General features: G+C 41.6%; 1 protein-coding gene across 5 annotated transcripts in view; it reads left to right on the top strand.

The window, feature by feature from the left end:
- Positions 1-15,113, top strand: part of LOC149321770 (proton-coupled amino acid transporter 1-like) — a 112,155-nt gene that overhangs the window by 10,989 nt on the left and 86,053 nt on the right. For all 5 annotated transcript variants that reach the window (XM_089528271.1, XM_089528265.1, XM_089528282.1 and 2 more), the window contains 4 exons: positions 464-682; positions 1,645-1,743; positions 6,265-6,431; positions 12,854-13,023. In XM_089528271.1, the coding sequence (XP_089384397.1) occupies positions 464-682; positions 1,645-1,743; positions 6,265-6,431; positions 12,854-13,023 (655 nt within the window). The remainder of the gene's footprint in view (positions 1-463; positions 683-1,644; positions 1,744-6,264; positions 6,432-12,853; positions 13,024-15,113) is intronic.

The raw sequence follows: 15,113 nt of genomic DNA, 5'->3' as shown, positions 1-15,113 counted from the left end.
CAAGGGGTTTCTTGGTCATTTGACATCGTCTTCTATGAGAACATAGCTAGTCTTTATGCCATAAAGTTTATGGTGATTACTTTCCATTGAGATTGTGCCCTCATAATTTGTTTCCCTTTCTCCATCACGTTCATAGCCTCTCACACAGTTTACAATAATACTCTTTGATAAGGTTAGTAATTAAAATACAGCTTTGAGGTTACTATGTGCATGTAGCATCTCTATGAACTCAATTACACAACATGACTATTTTAAAACAATTCATCTTGTAATTCAGATCCAATTAGGATAGATTAAAATTAATTGCTTCTGCTTATTGGCTTGTCACCTTTCAGCTAAGTTGAAAAAGAATGTACATTTATATTTTTTAAAAAGACACTCTCTTGCAGTTTGAAAAAAAAACACTGAGCAGAGCAGGGGGCATTAATTAATTTATTTTTCTCAACTTCTTCTTAATCTTTAGGTGATATCTGCTGCTAATGGTACAACCAACAATTGCAATGCCAATGAAACTGCACTATTGGTGCCAACCATGAGCTCCCAGTTATATATCCTGTGCTTGTTGCCATTTGTGATCCTGCTTGTCTTCATCCAGAATCTTAAAATACTGTCCATCTTCTCCATGCTGGCCAATCTTCTCATGTTTTGCAGCTTGATCATGATATACCAGTACATTGTTCGGGTGTGTACAAATTTTAATGTGAAAACATTGGCATGAGCCCTTTCAGAAATGTTGACAATAGTGATGCTATATAATACCATCAATGCACACAGGCTATCCTGAGAAAAAAAAATTGAAACACATGTCTGTGCCTTCAACAGATTGCATTTTATATTTAAACTAGAGCAGAGGAGGGACAAGCAAGAGTACCTTCAGGTGTCTCTTGTGTGCTGAAGACTAAGTAGTTAAAAATAATTGTTTGAGGAAAAAAGTGAGTTTTGAGGAAAGATAGATTGGGAGAAAGAGGGAGTGGGTTCTGACACGGGTACAACACAAAAGATAGAGTGGATACCAAGACTATGCCAGGAGGCTAAGAGTAAAATAATTGAAGGAGCACAGTCAGGAGCCCAGGAAAAGCAGGCCCAGTCCTGAGGAGTATTGGGAACAGTAACCAGAATTTTCCACTGGAAGTAAAAAAGAATAGGAACCTAGCAAAGAGGTTTGGAGTTGGCACATGGTTTGAGTGAAAGAAGCGGATTATTTTGTCAGCATTGTTCTGGACAGGTGGCAATGAAGACAAAGACAGAAGTCTCCTGGCAGAATACAACCACAGCATAGTAATGGGGTGCCACAGAGAAAGAGGCAGAGCTGGAGAAACAGAATGGTCAGCCTCTTGTGTATATCTGGGAGGCCAAACAAAGGGAGAAAAATCATTTAAAAATAGTTTATGGCATGGGAAGTGGAGGGGGGGAAACTCGCTCAGTGTTAGAGCTTGTATATTAAATACAGAAGCCTGTCATCTACATAGTGAAGAGGAAGATTGAACCTCAATAACTGGAGTCACTGCCAGTCAACACAGGCAATACTGGGCTTAGGTAGGTCTGACTCAGTGTTAAGGCAGCTGCCTATTGGAGCTCTCCCAGGCACATGCTGACCTATTTGACTCTCAAATCTAAACTACCTATTTCCTTGCCTTTTGACAGGGTATTCCAGATTCCTCCCATCTGCCTCTGGTGGCCCCATGGAGAACATTCCCTCTGTTTTTTGGCACAGCCATCTTTGCTTTTGAAGGCATTGGAGTGGTAAGTCTTGCTTTGTGTGCTCACTTAGCTTACTTTGTTGAGAGAAGCACAAGAATTAAATTTCATTAGGTCTTGTGAGGCAGCTTTTCCCTGGTTAGTTGTGAATCGAGCTGCATCTGTTTGTTTGGCCAGTGAACATTTACATGACCAGCAATGCCATGATTCTATCCCTGTCTGAAACCTCCTTGCTGCTTGAGCTTCAGACTTTGAAAAAAATTCACATAACCTTTTGCTCTCAGTCTAACAGTATTTTGGTAATGTCTTATTGCTGTTTTGGGATCAAACACTTTTAGACTGACCTTTTCTAGATTAAAATTATCTGAAACTGCAGTTGTAACAGAGAACAGTGGTGGGGTTGAGTGAACTCACTTGAATAGTTCTGTTCTTTGCATCAGCTTAAATATCTTGCTGGAGGTAAGTGGGATAAAAATGGAGATGTTTGATCTATCCAATCCTTTCATCCTTTCTCCTTTCCTGTCTGGTAATTTGCCTCTTTTACTTGCAGTGGTTCAGAGTCAATTTTCTGCCATGGCAATTTGGTTTCCCAGTGCCATTCTGAGATGCAATAACAGGAGATGTGTTGCATCTAAAACAGGAAAGGCAGTAGTTCAGCTTTGTACAACACTGGCTATGCCTCCTTAACTAGGGCTCTGGGTTCAGTTTTCATTGTCTTATGTTATAAAGTTATTATCATTGATTTTGAGCAAGAAACCTGGAAGGGGCATAGAGTGCATGAGATATATTTATTTGAGAGAAAGCAGGGCTATCATATCACCTCTTAACCTTCTTTTCTTCAGGCTAAACATCCCCAGCTCCCAAGGTCATTCCTCATAGGGCATGGTTTCCAGACCCTTCACCATTTTAGTCGCCCTCCTCTGGGCACACTCCAGTTTCTCAATGTCCTTTTTGAATTGTGGTGCCCAGAACTGGACACAATATTCCAGGTGGGGCCTGACCAAAGCAGAATATAGTGGCACTATTATTTCTCGTGATCTAGACACTATACTTTTATTAATGCAGCCTAAAATTTCATTGGCCTTTCTAGCTGCTGCATCGCACTGTTGACTCATGTTCAACTTGTGGTCTGCTTGGACTCCTAGATCCCTTTCACACGTAATTTCAATTCAGCCAGGTGTCCCCCATCCTATATCTGTGCATTTTATTTTTCCGCCCTAAGTGCAGTACCTTACATTTCTCTGTGTTGAAATTCATTTTGTTAGCTTTGGCCCAGTTTTCTAGTCTATTCAGGTCATTTTGAATTTTGATCCTGTCCTCTGAGTATTAGCTATTCCTCCTAATTTGGTGTCATCTGCAAATTTGATGAGTATGCCCCTCTGCGAAATGGAGGAAGAAATGCAAAGAGATTACACTGCAGTAGAGTACATTTGCCCTAAATACCCTAAAGGTACCAGATCCCATCTGCTCTTGAAAGCTAAGCAGTGTTAGCCCTGGTTAGTTGGATGGGAGACTTCCAGTGAATACCAGGTGCTATAGGCTATATTTCAGAAGAAGGAAGTGGCAAAATCACCTCTGAATATTTATTGGCCTACACACACATACATAGAGTACATCTAATTGGAACACTAACAACTATTCATCACTATAAAACTTTAAAGGGACTGACATACCCTTTTATAGTGTCTCCTGTAGATTAAGAAGGCAATGCCTAACTTAGCTCAGATGTAGCTCTAGCCCACGTATCATATTAAGATACGAAAGACTGGAACTACAGTTACTCTCAGTTTTACGGTGTACAGGTCTGCGGAATACACCGTTTGCACTTCTCTGTTGTTGCAACTCTGGCAAGGAGCAGGATAGCAGAAAATAAGTAAAAAAGGAAAAAGTTGCTGTTGACTACAGTATCCAGAATTCTCTATCTTGGCTGGTGAATTTTGGGAATTGTAATTCAAAGCAAGAACTTCTCAGCTATGTCCCCCCCCCCAAAAAAAAAAAAAAAGGATCAGGGCAGGGATAAAGTTTTAGTTGTGCAAGACACTGAAAGTTGATCCTTTGAGCACCTGCAAAAAGGAGGAGGAAATTGAAGGTGTGGATGGAATGTTACTTAACTACTGTGCTACATATCTTTACTGAGCTACTGTGCAAACACAAAATTCAAAGTTCATTAAGATACCAGAATTGTTACAGAACATCCTGCACATTATAGCAGTAATCTTTTTAGGTGGCAATACTGTGTGTACTGTATATTCAGGGAAGGTTAATGAAGGTACCATGTAAGGAGAAGTGATTAAAAGCTGTTACTGGTTTCACAATGGAGTAGTAGAATCCCTTTTTTCCTCTGTCTCTATTCAACTCAGATGCATCTGGTGTGCCAAACATAAAAATACATTATAAATAACTATATTGACTGTTCTCATTAAGGTTTAGTTGCTGTATATTTTTATCTTTCAAATCTATAAAAACAAGGGCATGACATCTCATCTAGTAAATATTTGTACAATCATTGTTTTGCTTTCTTTGTGAAATAGCTTGTGAAGCTACTATAATAGCCTCATAATAGTACTATCTTGGCTTTTCATGAGCTCCAGTTTCCCATCTGAGTGAATTTTTCACATACATTCAAATTACTGGGAGTGGGTGAGGCTCTGGCTTCTTCAAAGTGGCTTGTTTTTTTGGTGAAATAGAGAACAACTCCAAATGTGATTTTTAATTGTTTTCTTTTGATATGTTCTAAATATTTTATGCATTTGCATATTTTGCTCATAGCACAGTAAAGGGTTCTGTACAATTATGTAAAAAGAAGTTATAGAAGACTAGATTTCAACTGAACATTAGAAGGAACTTCTTGACAGTGAGAGGTTTGGCAATGGAACCAATTGCCTAGAGAGGGTGTGGGAGTCTCCTTCTCTGCACATCTTCAAAAGAGTCTTGACAGCTACCTGCGAGGGATGCTTTAACTGGAAATCCTGAATTGAGCAGGGAGTTGGACTCAATGGCCCATGAGATCCCTTTCAACTCTATAATTCTATGATTCTATATCATGGCGACCCTATGAATAAAAGACAGCCAAGAACCCTAGCCTTCAGCTGCCCTTCTCAGATCTTGCAAAAGATTAATCTGCATTGCAGAAATAATGCAGTTGGACACTGCTTTAACTGCCATGGCTCAATGCTTTGGGATTCTGAGAGTTGTAATTTCATGAGCTGTTTTAGCCTTCTCTGTCAGAGAGCTCTGGTACCACAAAAAAGGTACAAATACCAGAACTCGATAGCATTGAACCATAGCAGTTAAAGGGTGTCAAAGGCGCTGTACAGACAGGCCCTACGGGGCGCTGTCATTACGTGCGAGGGGCGGCGCTTCCAGATGTGACTCGCCCCTCACACGTGATGAGGGCGTCAAAATGGCAGCACCCTGTACATACGGGCGCCGCCATTTTGACGTGATGGACGCCTAGCGTCCGCACATCCCGGCGCCTTTGTGACGTGGCAAGTGTGCCATTGGCGCCTTGTAGCGTCACAACCGCGCCGCAGAAAGAAACCGCTTTTGGCTGTGCAAGGGAGCCATGCGGTTTGTCCGCTGCGGCTCCCTCGCACAGCAAACCAGGGCAGCGGGAGACCGCCCTTTTGGGGGGGTCTGTATCCCGCCAAACTGTAGTTTTCTGTGGGTTTTTAAGGGCTGTGTTGCCTTGTTCTGGAAGAATTTATTCCTGATGTTTTGTCTGCAACTTTGGCTGGCATCTTCAGAGTGGTGGCATGGAAGGGTGTGGAGTATACAGTATATACCTGTGGGACCCTTGTCTGGAAGTAAGGGTTGTTTTTTTTTACATGTTAATGTTGGAGTTAGTTTGTGTATTGTACTGTGTTGAATGGCCCAGCCTGGAAGTGTGTTGTGTGGAGGATATGAGAGGGGTATTTTTGTCTATTAAATGGGTAATCCATTGTCTGTGGGGAAACCCCTTGAACCCCAGGCTCAAGAATGTCACTTTATATAAATGCCACCACCCTCTGAAGATGCCAGCCAGAGTTGCAGGTGAAACATCAGGAATAAATTCTTTCAGAACGCAACCACACAGTCCAAAAGATCCACAGAAAACTATGGATGCTGGTCGTGAAAGCCTTCGACTTCACATTGGACATCTCTACAGGGTATCAAACTGCATTGTTTCTGCAGTGCAGATTAGACCAAACTCAGGGCCATTGCTTCCTTGATTCAGTTTGCCTACCTGTCTTCCTCTTTTCCTACTGCTTTCTACCTTACCAAACATTATTGGCTGTTCTAATGAATCCTTTCTTTTCATAATATGTGTAAAGTATTCCCAGTGATTGGGCAGCATATAAATAAATCCTATTATTATTATTATTATTATTATTATTATTATTATTAAAGTACAACTGTTTCAGTTCAGTGATTTTTAAATAGTATTTGTTTTAAATGATTAGAGGTTGCCTTGGATCCCAGTAGTGGGAGAAAGATGGCAAAAAATCAAAGTCAATCAATAAAAGGTTTAAGTGAAAGGTAAGGTTTACATTTACATTAGGTTTGTGATTTCCTTTCTTTATCAAGGTGCTCCCTCTCGAAAACAAGATGAAGAATCCACAGCAGTTCCCCATCATTCTGTATGTGGGAATGGGTATTGTCACCACAGTCTACCTCAGCCTGGGAACCCTGGGATATTTACACTTTGGCACTACCATCCAAGCCAGCATAACTCTCAATTTGCCTAACTGTTGGTAAGTTGGGACAAGGGACCATCTGCTGACATGATGGTAGAGGGTGGAACCTCACATCACTCATGAATGATTGGAGATGCACATGGATGAATGCTGAGGGGTGAGAAGCCCTTTGCAAGAGGTCCAGCACTTTTGCCTGTTGGGGAGGAGTGCATATATATGTGTGTGTGAAATCTCTTCAAGAGTTGAAGCTGCTCAAGGGTCAGACCTTGTGGCACATGTGTGCCATCTCTTCCACAGTCCATTTTCATCTATTTTCCCTCATTGTGGTGATAGACAAGATAAAAAAAAAACAATAGTAGGTGTATAATTGAGTATATGCTTGTATCCAAAACAGATAGTACAGTCAGAAAGTTTTGGAAATAATTGGGTGTAGCAGGGTACATTGTACCAAAAAGAGGGCACTGTCACTTGGGGATACACCTTTTGACTTGTTGATAACTGGGTAAAAAGGCCAACCCTTGTAATTGTAAGGTGTCATCTTGTGTTTCCAGATGGCTTGCGTTGCATCCAGTATCTGTTAAAAACTCTTCCTTCTTTCTCTTGATTCTGTGCTTCTGAGTTATATAACTGTACATGTTGCAGCATGTTAGGGAGTACCAAAGTGACCTCATCAGAAATCAGAACAGCCACTGCTTAGCCTCAGAGGAGGCGTGCGGTGGTCGTGGGGGACTCTTTGCTGAGAGGCACTGAACCAGTGGTTTGTGAGCCTGACAAGATGTCTCACGAGGGTTGCTGTCTCCCTGGAGCAAAGATCCATGATGTGACAGAGAGGCTGTGGCGCAGTGGTTAAATGCCTGTACTGCAGCCATTCACTCAAAACCACAAGGTTGCGAGTTCAAGACCAGCAAAAGGGCCCAAGCTCGACTCAGGCTTGCATCCTTCTGAGGTCGCTAAAATGAGTACCCAGACTGTTGGGGGCAAATTAGCTTACTTGCTGTTCACCGCTATGATCTTTGGAATAGCGGTATATAAATAAAACAAATTATTATTATTATTATTATTATTATTATTATTATTACTGACCGTTACCCCTTTCTTTTGGTTAATGTGGGAACCAAGGATACTGCAAGACACAGTCTTCATAATATCATAAGGGATTATGAGGCTTTGGGTAGGAAGTTGAAAGAGATGAATGCACAGGTTGTCATCTCATCTCTTCTCCCAGTTGAAGGGCGTGGTCCAGGAAGGTAGAGGAAAATAGCAGAAGTGAATAACTGGCTCCGCAGATGGTGCCGCCAAGAACGATTTGGATTCTTGGATCATGGTCTGAGGTTCCATGAGGAGGGACTTTTGGCAAGGGGTGGGTTGCATCTCACACCAGTTGGCAAAAACATTTTTGCCAATAGTCTCAAAAATTTGATCAGGAGGGCTTTAAACTGAGTTATGTAGGGGAGGAAGACAAAAGGGATGGAGAAAATAGCCAAACTGTCATAGAGGGAACAAGTCAAACAGTGCAAGGACCCAAAAGTGGGAGGCAAAAAAACTTGCACAGGCAGCAAATCAAAGGGACACATGGTCTTCGATGTCTCTACACTAATGCTCAGAGCATGGGAAATAAGCAAGATGAACTTGGAACTCCTAGCACAACAAAGCAAATATGATATAATAGGCATCACTGAAACCTGGTGGGATGAATCTCATGATTGGAATGTAGAAATAGAGGGGTATAACCTTTTAAAGAGAAACAGGCCAAACAGGAAAGGAGGAGGAATAGCCTTATATGTCAGGGGCATTTACACCAGTGAAGAGAGCCAGGACATCAATCCTGGAAGCCAGGTGGAGAGCATCTGGATAAAAATTTAAGGGGAGGGAAACAACAAGGATGTTATTGTGGGAGTCTACTACAGACCCCCAAGTCAGATGGAGGAATTGGTTGATGCCTTTCTAGAACAGATGACCACACACTCAGAAAGGAGAGATGTATTAATGATGGGTGACTTCAACTACCCTGATATTTGCTGGAATTCAAACTCAACAAAATCTTCAAGGTCTAGCAAATTCCTCACTTGCCTTGGAGACAGTTTCATTGTCCAAAAGGTGGAAGAGGCAACAAGGGGATCAGCTATTTTGGATCTGATCCTAACTAACAGGGATGACCTAGTTAATGGAGTGCAAGGGGTGGGATCCTTAGGTGGGAGTGATCATGTACTCCTGGAGTTTGTTATACAATGGAAAGGGGAGATACTGAAGGCACAATTTCAATCAGTTCCAATGAGAAGAAAAATGGGAAATGCGTCAAGAAACCAGGATGGATGACTAAGGAACTTTCAACTGAGCTAAGTTTTAAACAGGACATGTATAAGAAATGGAAAAGGGGGGGAAATCACCAAAGAGGAATTCAAACAAATAGCAGGCATGTGTAGGATGTCCGCAGTAAAAGGAAGAAAAAGGAAACAGTAGGGCCACTGTGTGGAGAAGATGGCAAAATGCTATCAGAAGACAGAAAAAAAGGCAGAATTACCAGCTTGTTAGATGAAAGGAATGCTGTAGATATAGTATATCTTGATTTCAGTAGGGCTTTTGACAGAGTTCCCCATGACATTCTTGCAAATAAACTAGTGGAATGTGGGCTAGACAACGTAACTGTTACATGGATTTGTAATTGGTTGACTGGTCGAACCCAAAGGGTGCTCAACAATGGCTCTTTTTCATCCTGGAGAGAAGTGACCAGTGGGGTCCCACAGGGCTCTCTCCTGGGGCTAATGCTATCCAACATCTTTTTCAGTGACTTGGATGACAGAATCGGGGGCATACTTATCAAATTTGCAGATGACACCTAATTAGGAGGAGTAGCTAATACCCCAGAGGACAGGACCAAGATTCAAAATGACCTTGATAGATTGGAATACTGGGCCAAGGCTAACAAAATGAATTTCAACACGGAGAAATGTAAAGGTATTGCACTTAGGGCGGAAAAATGAAATGCACAGATATAGGATGGGTGTCACCTGGGTGAATGAAACTACGTGTGAAAAGGATCTGGTAGTCCGAGTAGACCACAAGTTGAACATGAATCAACAGTGTGATGCGGCAACTAACAAGGCCAATGCGATTTTAGGTTGCATCAATAGAGGTATAGTGTTTTGATCTAGGGAAGTAATAGTTCCACTCTATTCTGCTTTGGTCAGGCCCCACCTGGAATACTGTGTCCAGTTCTGGGCACCACAATTTTAAAAGGATGTTGAAAAGGAGGGCAACTAAAACGGTGAAGGGTCTGGAAACCATGCCCTATGAGGAACAACTTAGGGAGCCGGGTATGTTTAGCCTGGAGAAGAGAAGGTTAAGAGGTGATATGATAACCCTGTTTAAATACTTGAAGGGATGTCATATTGAGGAGGAAGCAAGCTTGTTTTCTGCTGCTCCAGAGACTAGGACCCGGAACAGTGGATGCAAGCTCCAGGAAAAGAGATTCCACCTCAACATTAGGAGGAACTTCCTGACAGTAAGGGCTGTTTGACAGTGGAACAAACTCCCTCGGAGTGTAGTAGAGTCGCCTTCCTTAAAGGTCTTTAAGCAGAGGCTGGATGGCCATCTGTCAGGAATGCTTTGATTTAGATTTCCTGCATGACAGAGGGTTCGACTGGATGGCCCTTGCGGTCTTTTCCAAATCTATGATTCTATGGAAGGCTGCCTAGGTGGCCATGCAATCTGCTCCAGACACAGATTGGCAGGAAAAAGCAGGGGGAATGTCTTCCCTCCCTCTCTATTGTCTTAAGGGAAGGTTTAACAGATGGGTTAATTATTAATGGTTCAGTGTTCAGAAATAATAATAATAATAATAATAAATCTTGAGTTAAGTCTTGGGCAGGGGGAATAGGACTGTGGCAACAAAATATATTTAAAGGGGGTCCCTGGTATAGAGAAGGTTAAGAACCACTGCTATAGTAGATTATTCATTCTTGAACCTGATGCTTCATTTTCAGTTCCTCTGGAAGTGAGAACTAATAAAGTGCTTTGAAAATGGAAGTGCAAAGCATCACATTGGTTTAACCATGTACATTTCAGGCTGACCTAGTTCTCATGATTAATCAGTCACCACATAGAGACACTGCTCAAAACCCAAGTGTGTCTGTGTTGTGACCATTTTACTTAGCAAGTGACATTAGTTAGATGATGCTACCTGCTTCCTGAGACATATATCAGACAAATCACAATTTGCTTTGATTTGGATTTCCTGCACGGCAGGGGGTTGGACTGGATGGCCCTTGCAGTCTCTTCCAACTCTATGATTCTATGATCTTGAAGCATACTGTTGCCATTTCTGTGAAAATACTATTAAAATTGAAATTGCTTTGCCATGGCAAGGTCCCAGACAGTTTTTGCCTGTTGGAATGACTGAAGCCCTTTGCCTCTATGTCACTCTTGTTATCTTTTATGTACATCTCCTTTCTTAAGAGTTTGAGGAGCTGCAGTTTGAGTAGGGTTGTTGTTGGAGTGAGTTTTGCAGGAAGTCTTGGTGGTTTGTTCAGTTTATATATAACTTGGAGACCATCTTAACTGATCAAGTAGCTTATCTGCGGATTTCTTTGAAGCATTTGATGCTTAGTCCCAAAAAAGTTTTGTTTCTTGGCTTTTGCTGGTACTAGTTCCACCACTTACATTTTTGTTGCTGTGCCAGTTGGATTTAGATACTTTTAGGAAAACCCAGAAGCCTAAATATTTGGCATTAATGATCCAAGGAAAAAGAACCAGTCGTTTTTCTCTGCAGATGTCAAAATGATGCATCTTAACAGTTCAGTAGTTCATTACCAGCTTTAGGAATGCTTGCTCCCTCACCTCCTTTTCTCTCACCTGAACACTGGTTAAATTGCAAGTCAGCACAAGCATTTAATGAAAATTCGGCTGAATCTAGAATTTGCTTCATAAAGTGATATTAACTGTTTTCACCAGCTCAACTCAAAGGCAAGTTATTTTGGGAGCTACACATAAAGCAGGTTGATGTGAAGGGAAGGAGGCAGGGAAGAAAGTGTGTTATATAAAAATGGCAACATTCAAAAGTTGATGGAAGAACATTTTGATGTTCTGAGACAATCTCCTGGGCACCTAAAGTCTGGTTTTCTCCAGTAAAGGAATTTCAGAAAGAGTATTCAAAGAAGTTACCGTATATACTCGTCTATAAGTCAACCTCATGTATAAGTCAAGGGCAAGTTTTGGGGTCAAAATTATGGACATTGATATGACCCATGGATAAGTCGAGTTGAGGGTAAAATCTAGGGGAGTGTAACAAAGGATCTAAAGGATGATGCAAAGGAAAACAATGCCAAAGAACTTACAACATTCTACATACAGTCTGCCCTCCCCATACACAGGGGATGCGTTCTGGACCACCACCACCCCGCATATGGGGAAAAGAGCATATGCTCAACCCCATAGAAAATAATGGGGTGCATGCTCGCGGCGGGGCACGGGGCACGCAACGCGAGTACACAGCCCATAAATATCTGTTTTCCTATACAGTCATTCTCAAAATGTCACTTCTTGTCACAATTTTAAGAGGGACTCCAAGGAAAATGGTGGTATTTGCTGTGGGGTGGGGGTGGGCTCTAGGGGATAATCAGCCCTTGCATCCACACAGCCTCCCTTTCCATTTTAAGAAATTAATTTCTTACTCTTCAGAGGCTCCACTTGTAGGAAGTAAGAACAGAACTGAAATCTTTTACAACTGGGGGTGGGGGAAAGGAGAAACCCTTTAGTCTGAAGGGTCTGCCTCACTTGGTGACTGTTCCCAGTGTTTCTTTGCAACAAGAATATTTGACTTTCTAGCATCCTTAAAGTTGTACTTAGTTTTGAAGAACTTCAGTAGTTGTCAGGCTACTTAAGGACAAGCAGTTCTTCAGCCTCTGTCTTCTTGATTCTGCAGAAGACATGGTTTGCCCTAAGAATAATCTGTCTTATTACATAGCAGTAAGGCCATCTTGATCAAGGCAAGTGCCTTTTCCACATTGCACTTCCATTCTGCAAAGCCCTGGATCAGGAATAACACTTTTTTTCATCTCTGTGAACACTAGCTGTGTGCAAAAGTCTCCTGAAGCTCCTTGGATGGGGTAGTACAGGCATTCTAAATTCCCTTTGTCCCTAAAGTGTGTTCATTTTTGTGTCTGACTGAAGTTTCTTTACCAGGAAGAAATAATAATAATAATAATAATAATAATAATAATAATAATAATAATAAATTTTATTTATATTTCCCACCTCTCCCGATGGATCAAGGTGAGATTACAACCATAAAACAGCAGTTACATCTAGATTATATACAATAAAACAATACATCACTCAAAAATGTAATTTAAAACAATAAAAACATCATCTAAAATTGCAGCCAGAGTGGGATTTTTCTTAGGTTCTTTGTAAAAGATCGGGTGGGTAGTAAAGTGGATTTAATGGTTATTCCTGTATTTTATTTTATTTTTATTTTGCAGGTTGTATCAGTCTGTCAAGCTTCTCTATTCCATTGGGATCTTCTTCACTTATGCTCTGCAGTTCTATGTCCCTGCTGAAATAATAATCCCTCCAGCCCTCTCCCAGGTCCCTGAACGCTGGAAATTATGGCTGAATCTACTGTTGAGGGCATGCCTGGTCTGCGTAACATGTGAGTAAAAGGAGAAAGGAAAAAGAAAAGGAAGGAGGAAGGAGGAAGGGAAGGGGGGGGGGAAAGTATTTCTTCTTCTTCTTCCCAAATGGCAAGAAAGAAATGTCCCACACTCTAGAGATGCAACCAGTAGAATGCCTCATGAATAGTTTTATGCAAGATGGCCCTGCTTTGACAAAGTCCTGGTAACTTATACCACATGAGGTGTCTTTGTTCAGGTGTCTGAAGGGAATAATTCCGTTTTCTGCTGATGGGAAAATACTTAGACTTGTGAATGTGAAGGAAGACTGTCAACAAAGATTCCTCTGACAACATTCACCATAGTGATATTGGCTTTTGGACACTCTTGTTGTAATGTGTGGCCAGGATGTGGAGGGAGGCCATTTTTTCTGATATCCTCCTCCACCCCTGCCCTCTGAAAGGCTAGGGGACTTTCTGACCAATGTTGTAGATGCTATGGGGGAATGCAGATGTAGGACGCATTCACTAAAATTGTCTACACTCTGCCTTCTCCAGCAAAAGCTCCTACCTCAGAATGCTCAGCATGCAGCCTGTAGCCTCTTCATGTCCTCTGCCCCTTGTTGCTACTGCTGGATATATTCACCCAGTTTAAAAGAAAGAAAGAAAGAAAAAAGACAACATTTATTTTGTTAAAGAAATAAGACTGTCATATCTGAAAAACTCCAGAAGCAGTGATTCTCCTCTAAAATGAAACAACGGCTCCACCAGCTGCCTGTGTGTTTCCAGGCCTAACTCAAAGTGCTGTTTATGATCTGTGAAGTCCTATATGGTTCAAGTCCAGGATATCTAACAGGCCATATGAGGCTTCCCAGGTCCTAAGGCTGTCAGGAGACCCTTCTGGTAGTCACACCTTCTTCACAGGTGTGGCTGGTGGGAAACACAAGAAAAGGCCTACTTAATGCCCCCCTTGTTCTAGCAAGCTTTTAGAACAAAAGGTTTTTAAGGGAAGGGCTTGGGCAGTGGGTCTGAAGGTGATAAGATGGCTCATGAACCCTCGGAACATGTCTACACCCACTCTTCTGGGTTGCAGTACCATCTGTTCATGGAAGAGCAGCTCTGAATCCAACCCACAGATTTTCTTTCTTGAGCTAGAAGTTCTGTCTACAAATACTCCTACCAAACTTGGCATCCTTCTTGAACTGGTTGTGGCATGCAGGAACACACTGCAGTTAAGTCTCCATGATACTAATGGCACTTTGTCAGCATCTCAAGAGACTCTGTGAACATATCCCAGAATTCACTGAAAAGCAATCAAGGTCAGTTTGGTCAACTGGTAAACAAAAAGAATTGCTTATTGGATTTCTGTGTCCTGAAGTGCAAGAGAGAACAGATGCTATACTAAGAAGTAACTCTTGATGCAATCAGCACCCAAGCTTAATCATTTATCTCTTTATAGTATGATAATCTAGTCTAGCATTAAAGCTTGAAGATAAGCATTTAGTTTTATTCTTTTGATCTCTGACTCCTAAACACATGGCTGTGGGAGGCTTGGAGGACTATTGTATTTAAATGCACCTGCTGTGCATATTTGCATGTACTTTAGGTACTGTTCATATCTACATACGTTGTCACAGAGTATCATCTAAAACAGTGGTTCTCCAGCTTTGGTCCTTTTTATGTTTTGGACTCCAGCCCCAAAATTCCCTCTCCATTGACTATTCTGGCTGTTGCTTCTGGAAGCTGGAGGATCAAAGTTTGAGCACCACTGCTCTGAAGCAATCGCAGTGTTGTCCACAATGAAGTCATGTTATCAAATGAGTTGATGTTTACATGTTGCAATCCTACAAATGCTCTGCTATTAGCAGTATATGCCATGACTTCAGATGCACTTGATTTAGGAACACATTTAGCATTCTAGAACAGCTGGTTGGATCAGACTACAGGCTTTTCAGTCCAGCATTCTGTTTCCATAGTGGCTGTCCACATACCTATGGGAAGGCAACAAATAGATCATTAGATAGATCCTGTTATGTTACTTAGCACTATGCTGCTGATACTAGATGTATTATATAGCCAGCCATCATGACCAGTAGCCACTGACAGCTTTATCTTCCATGAAGAGTTTGTCA

The sequence above is a fragment of the Sceloporus occidentalis genome, unplaced genomic scaffold (genome assembly GCF_023333645.1).
Source record: "Sceloporus occidentalis isolate IW3139 unplaced genomic scaffold, rSceOcc1.0.p SCAF_1, whole genome shotgun sequence".
In the NCBI taxonomy this organism is placed as follows: domain Eukaryota; kingdom Metazoa; phylum Chordata; class Lepidosauria; order Squamata; family Phrynosomatidae; genus Sceloporus; species Sceloporus occidentalis.
The sequence above is the reverse complement of the archived record's forward strand: the minus strand, read 5'-3'. Positions and strand labels throughout refer to the sequence as shown.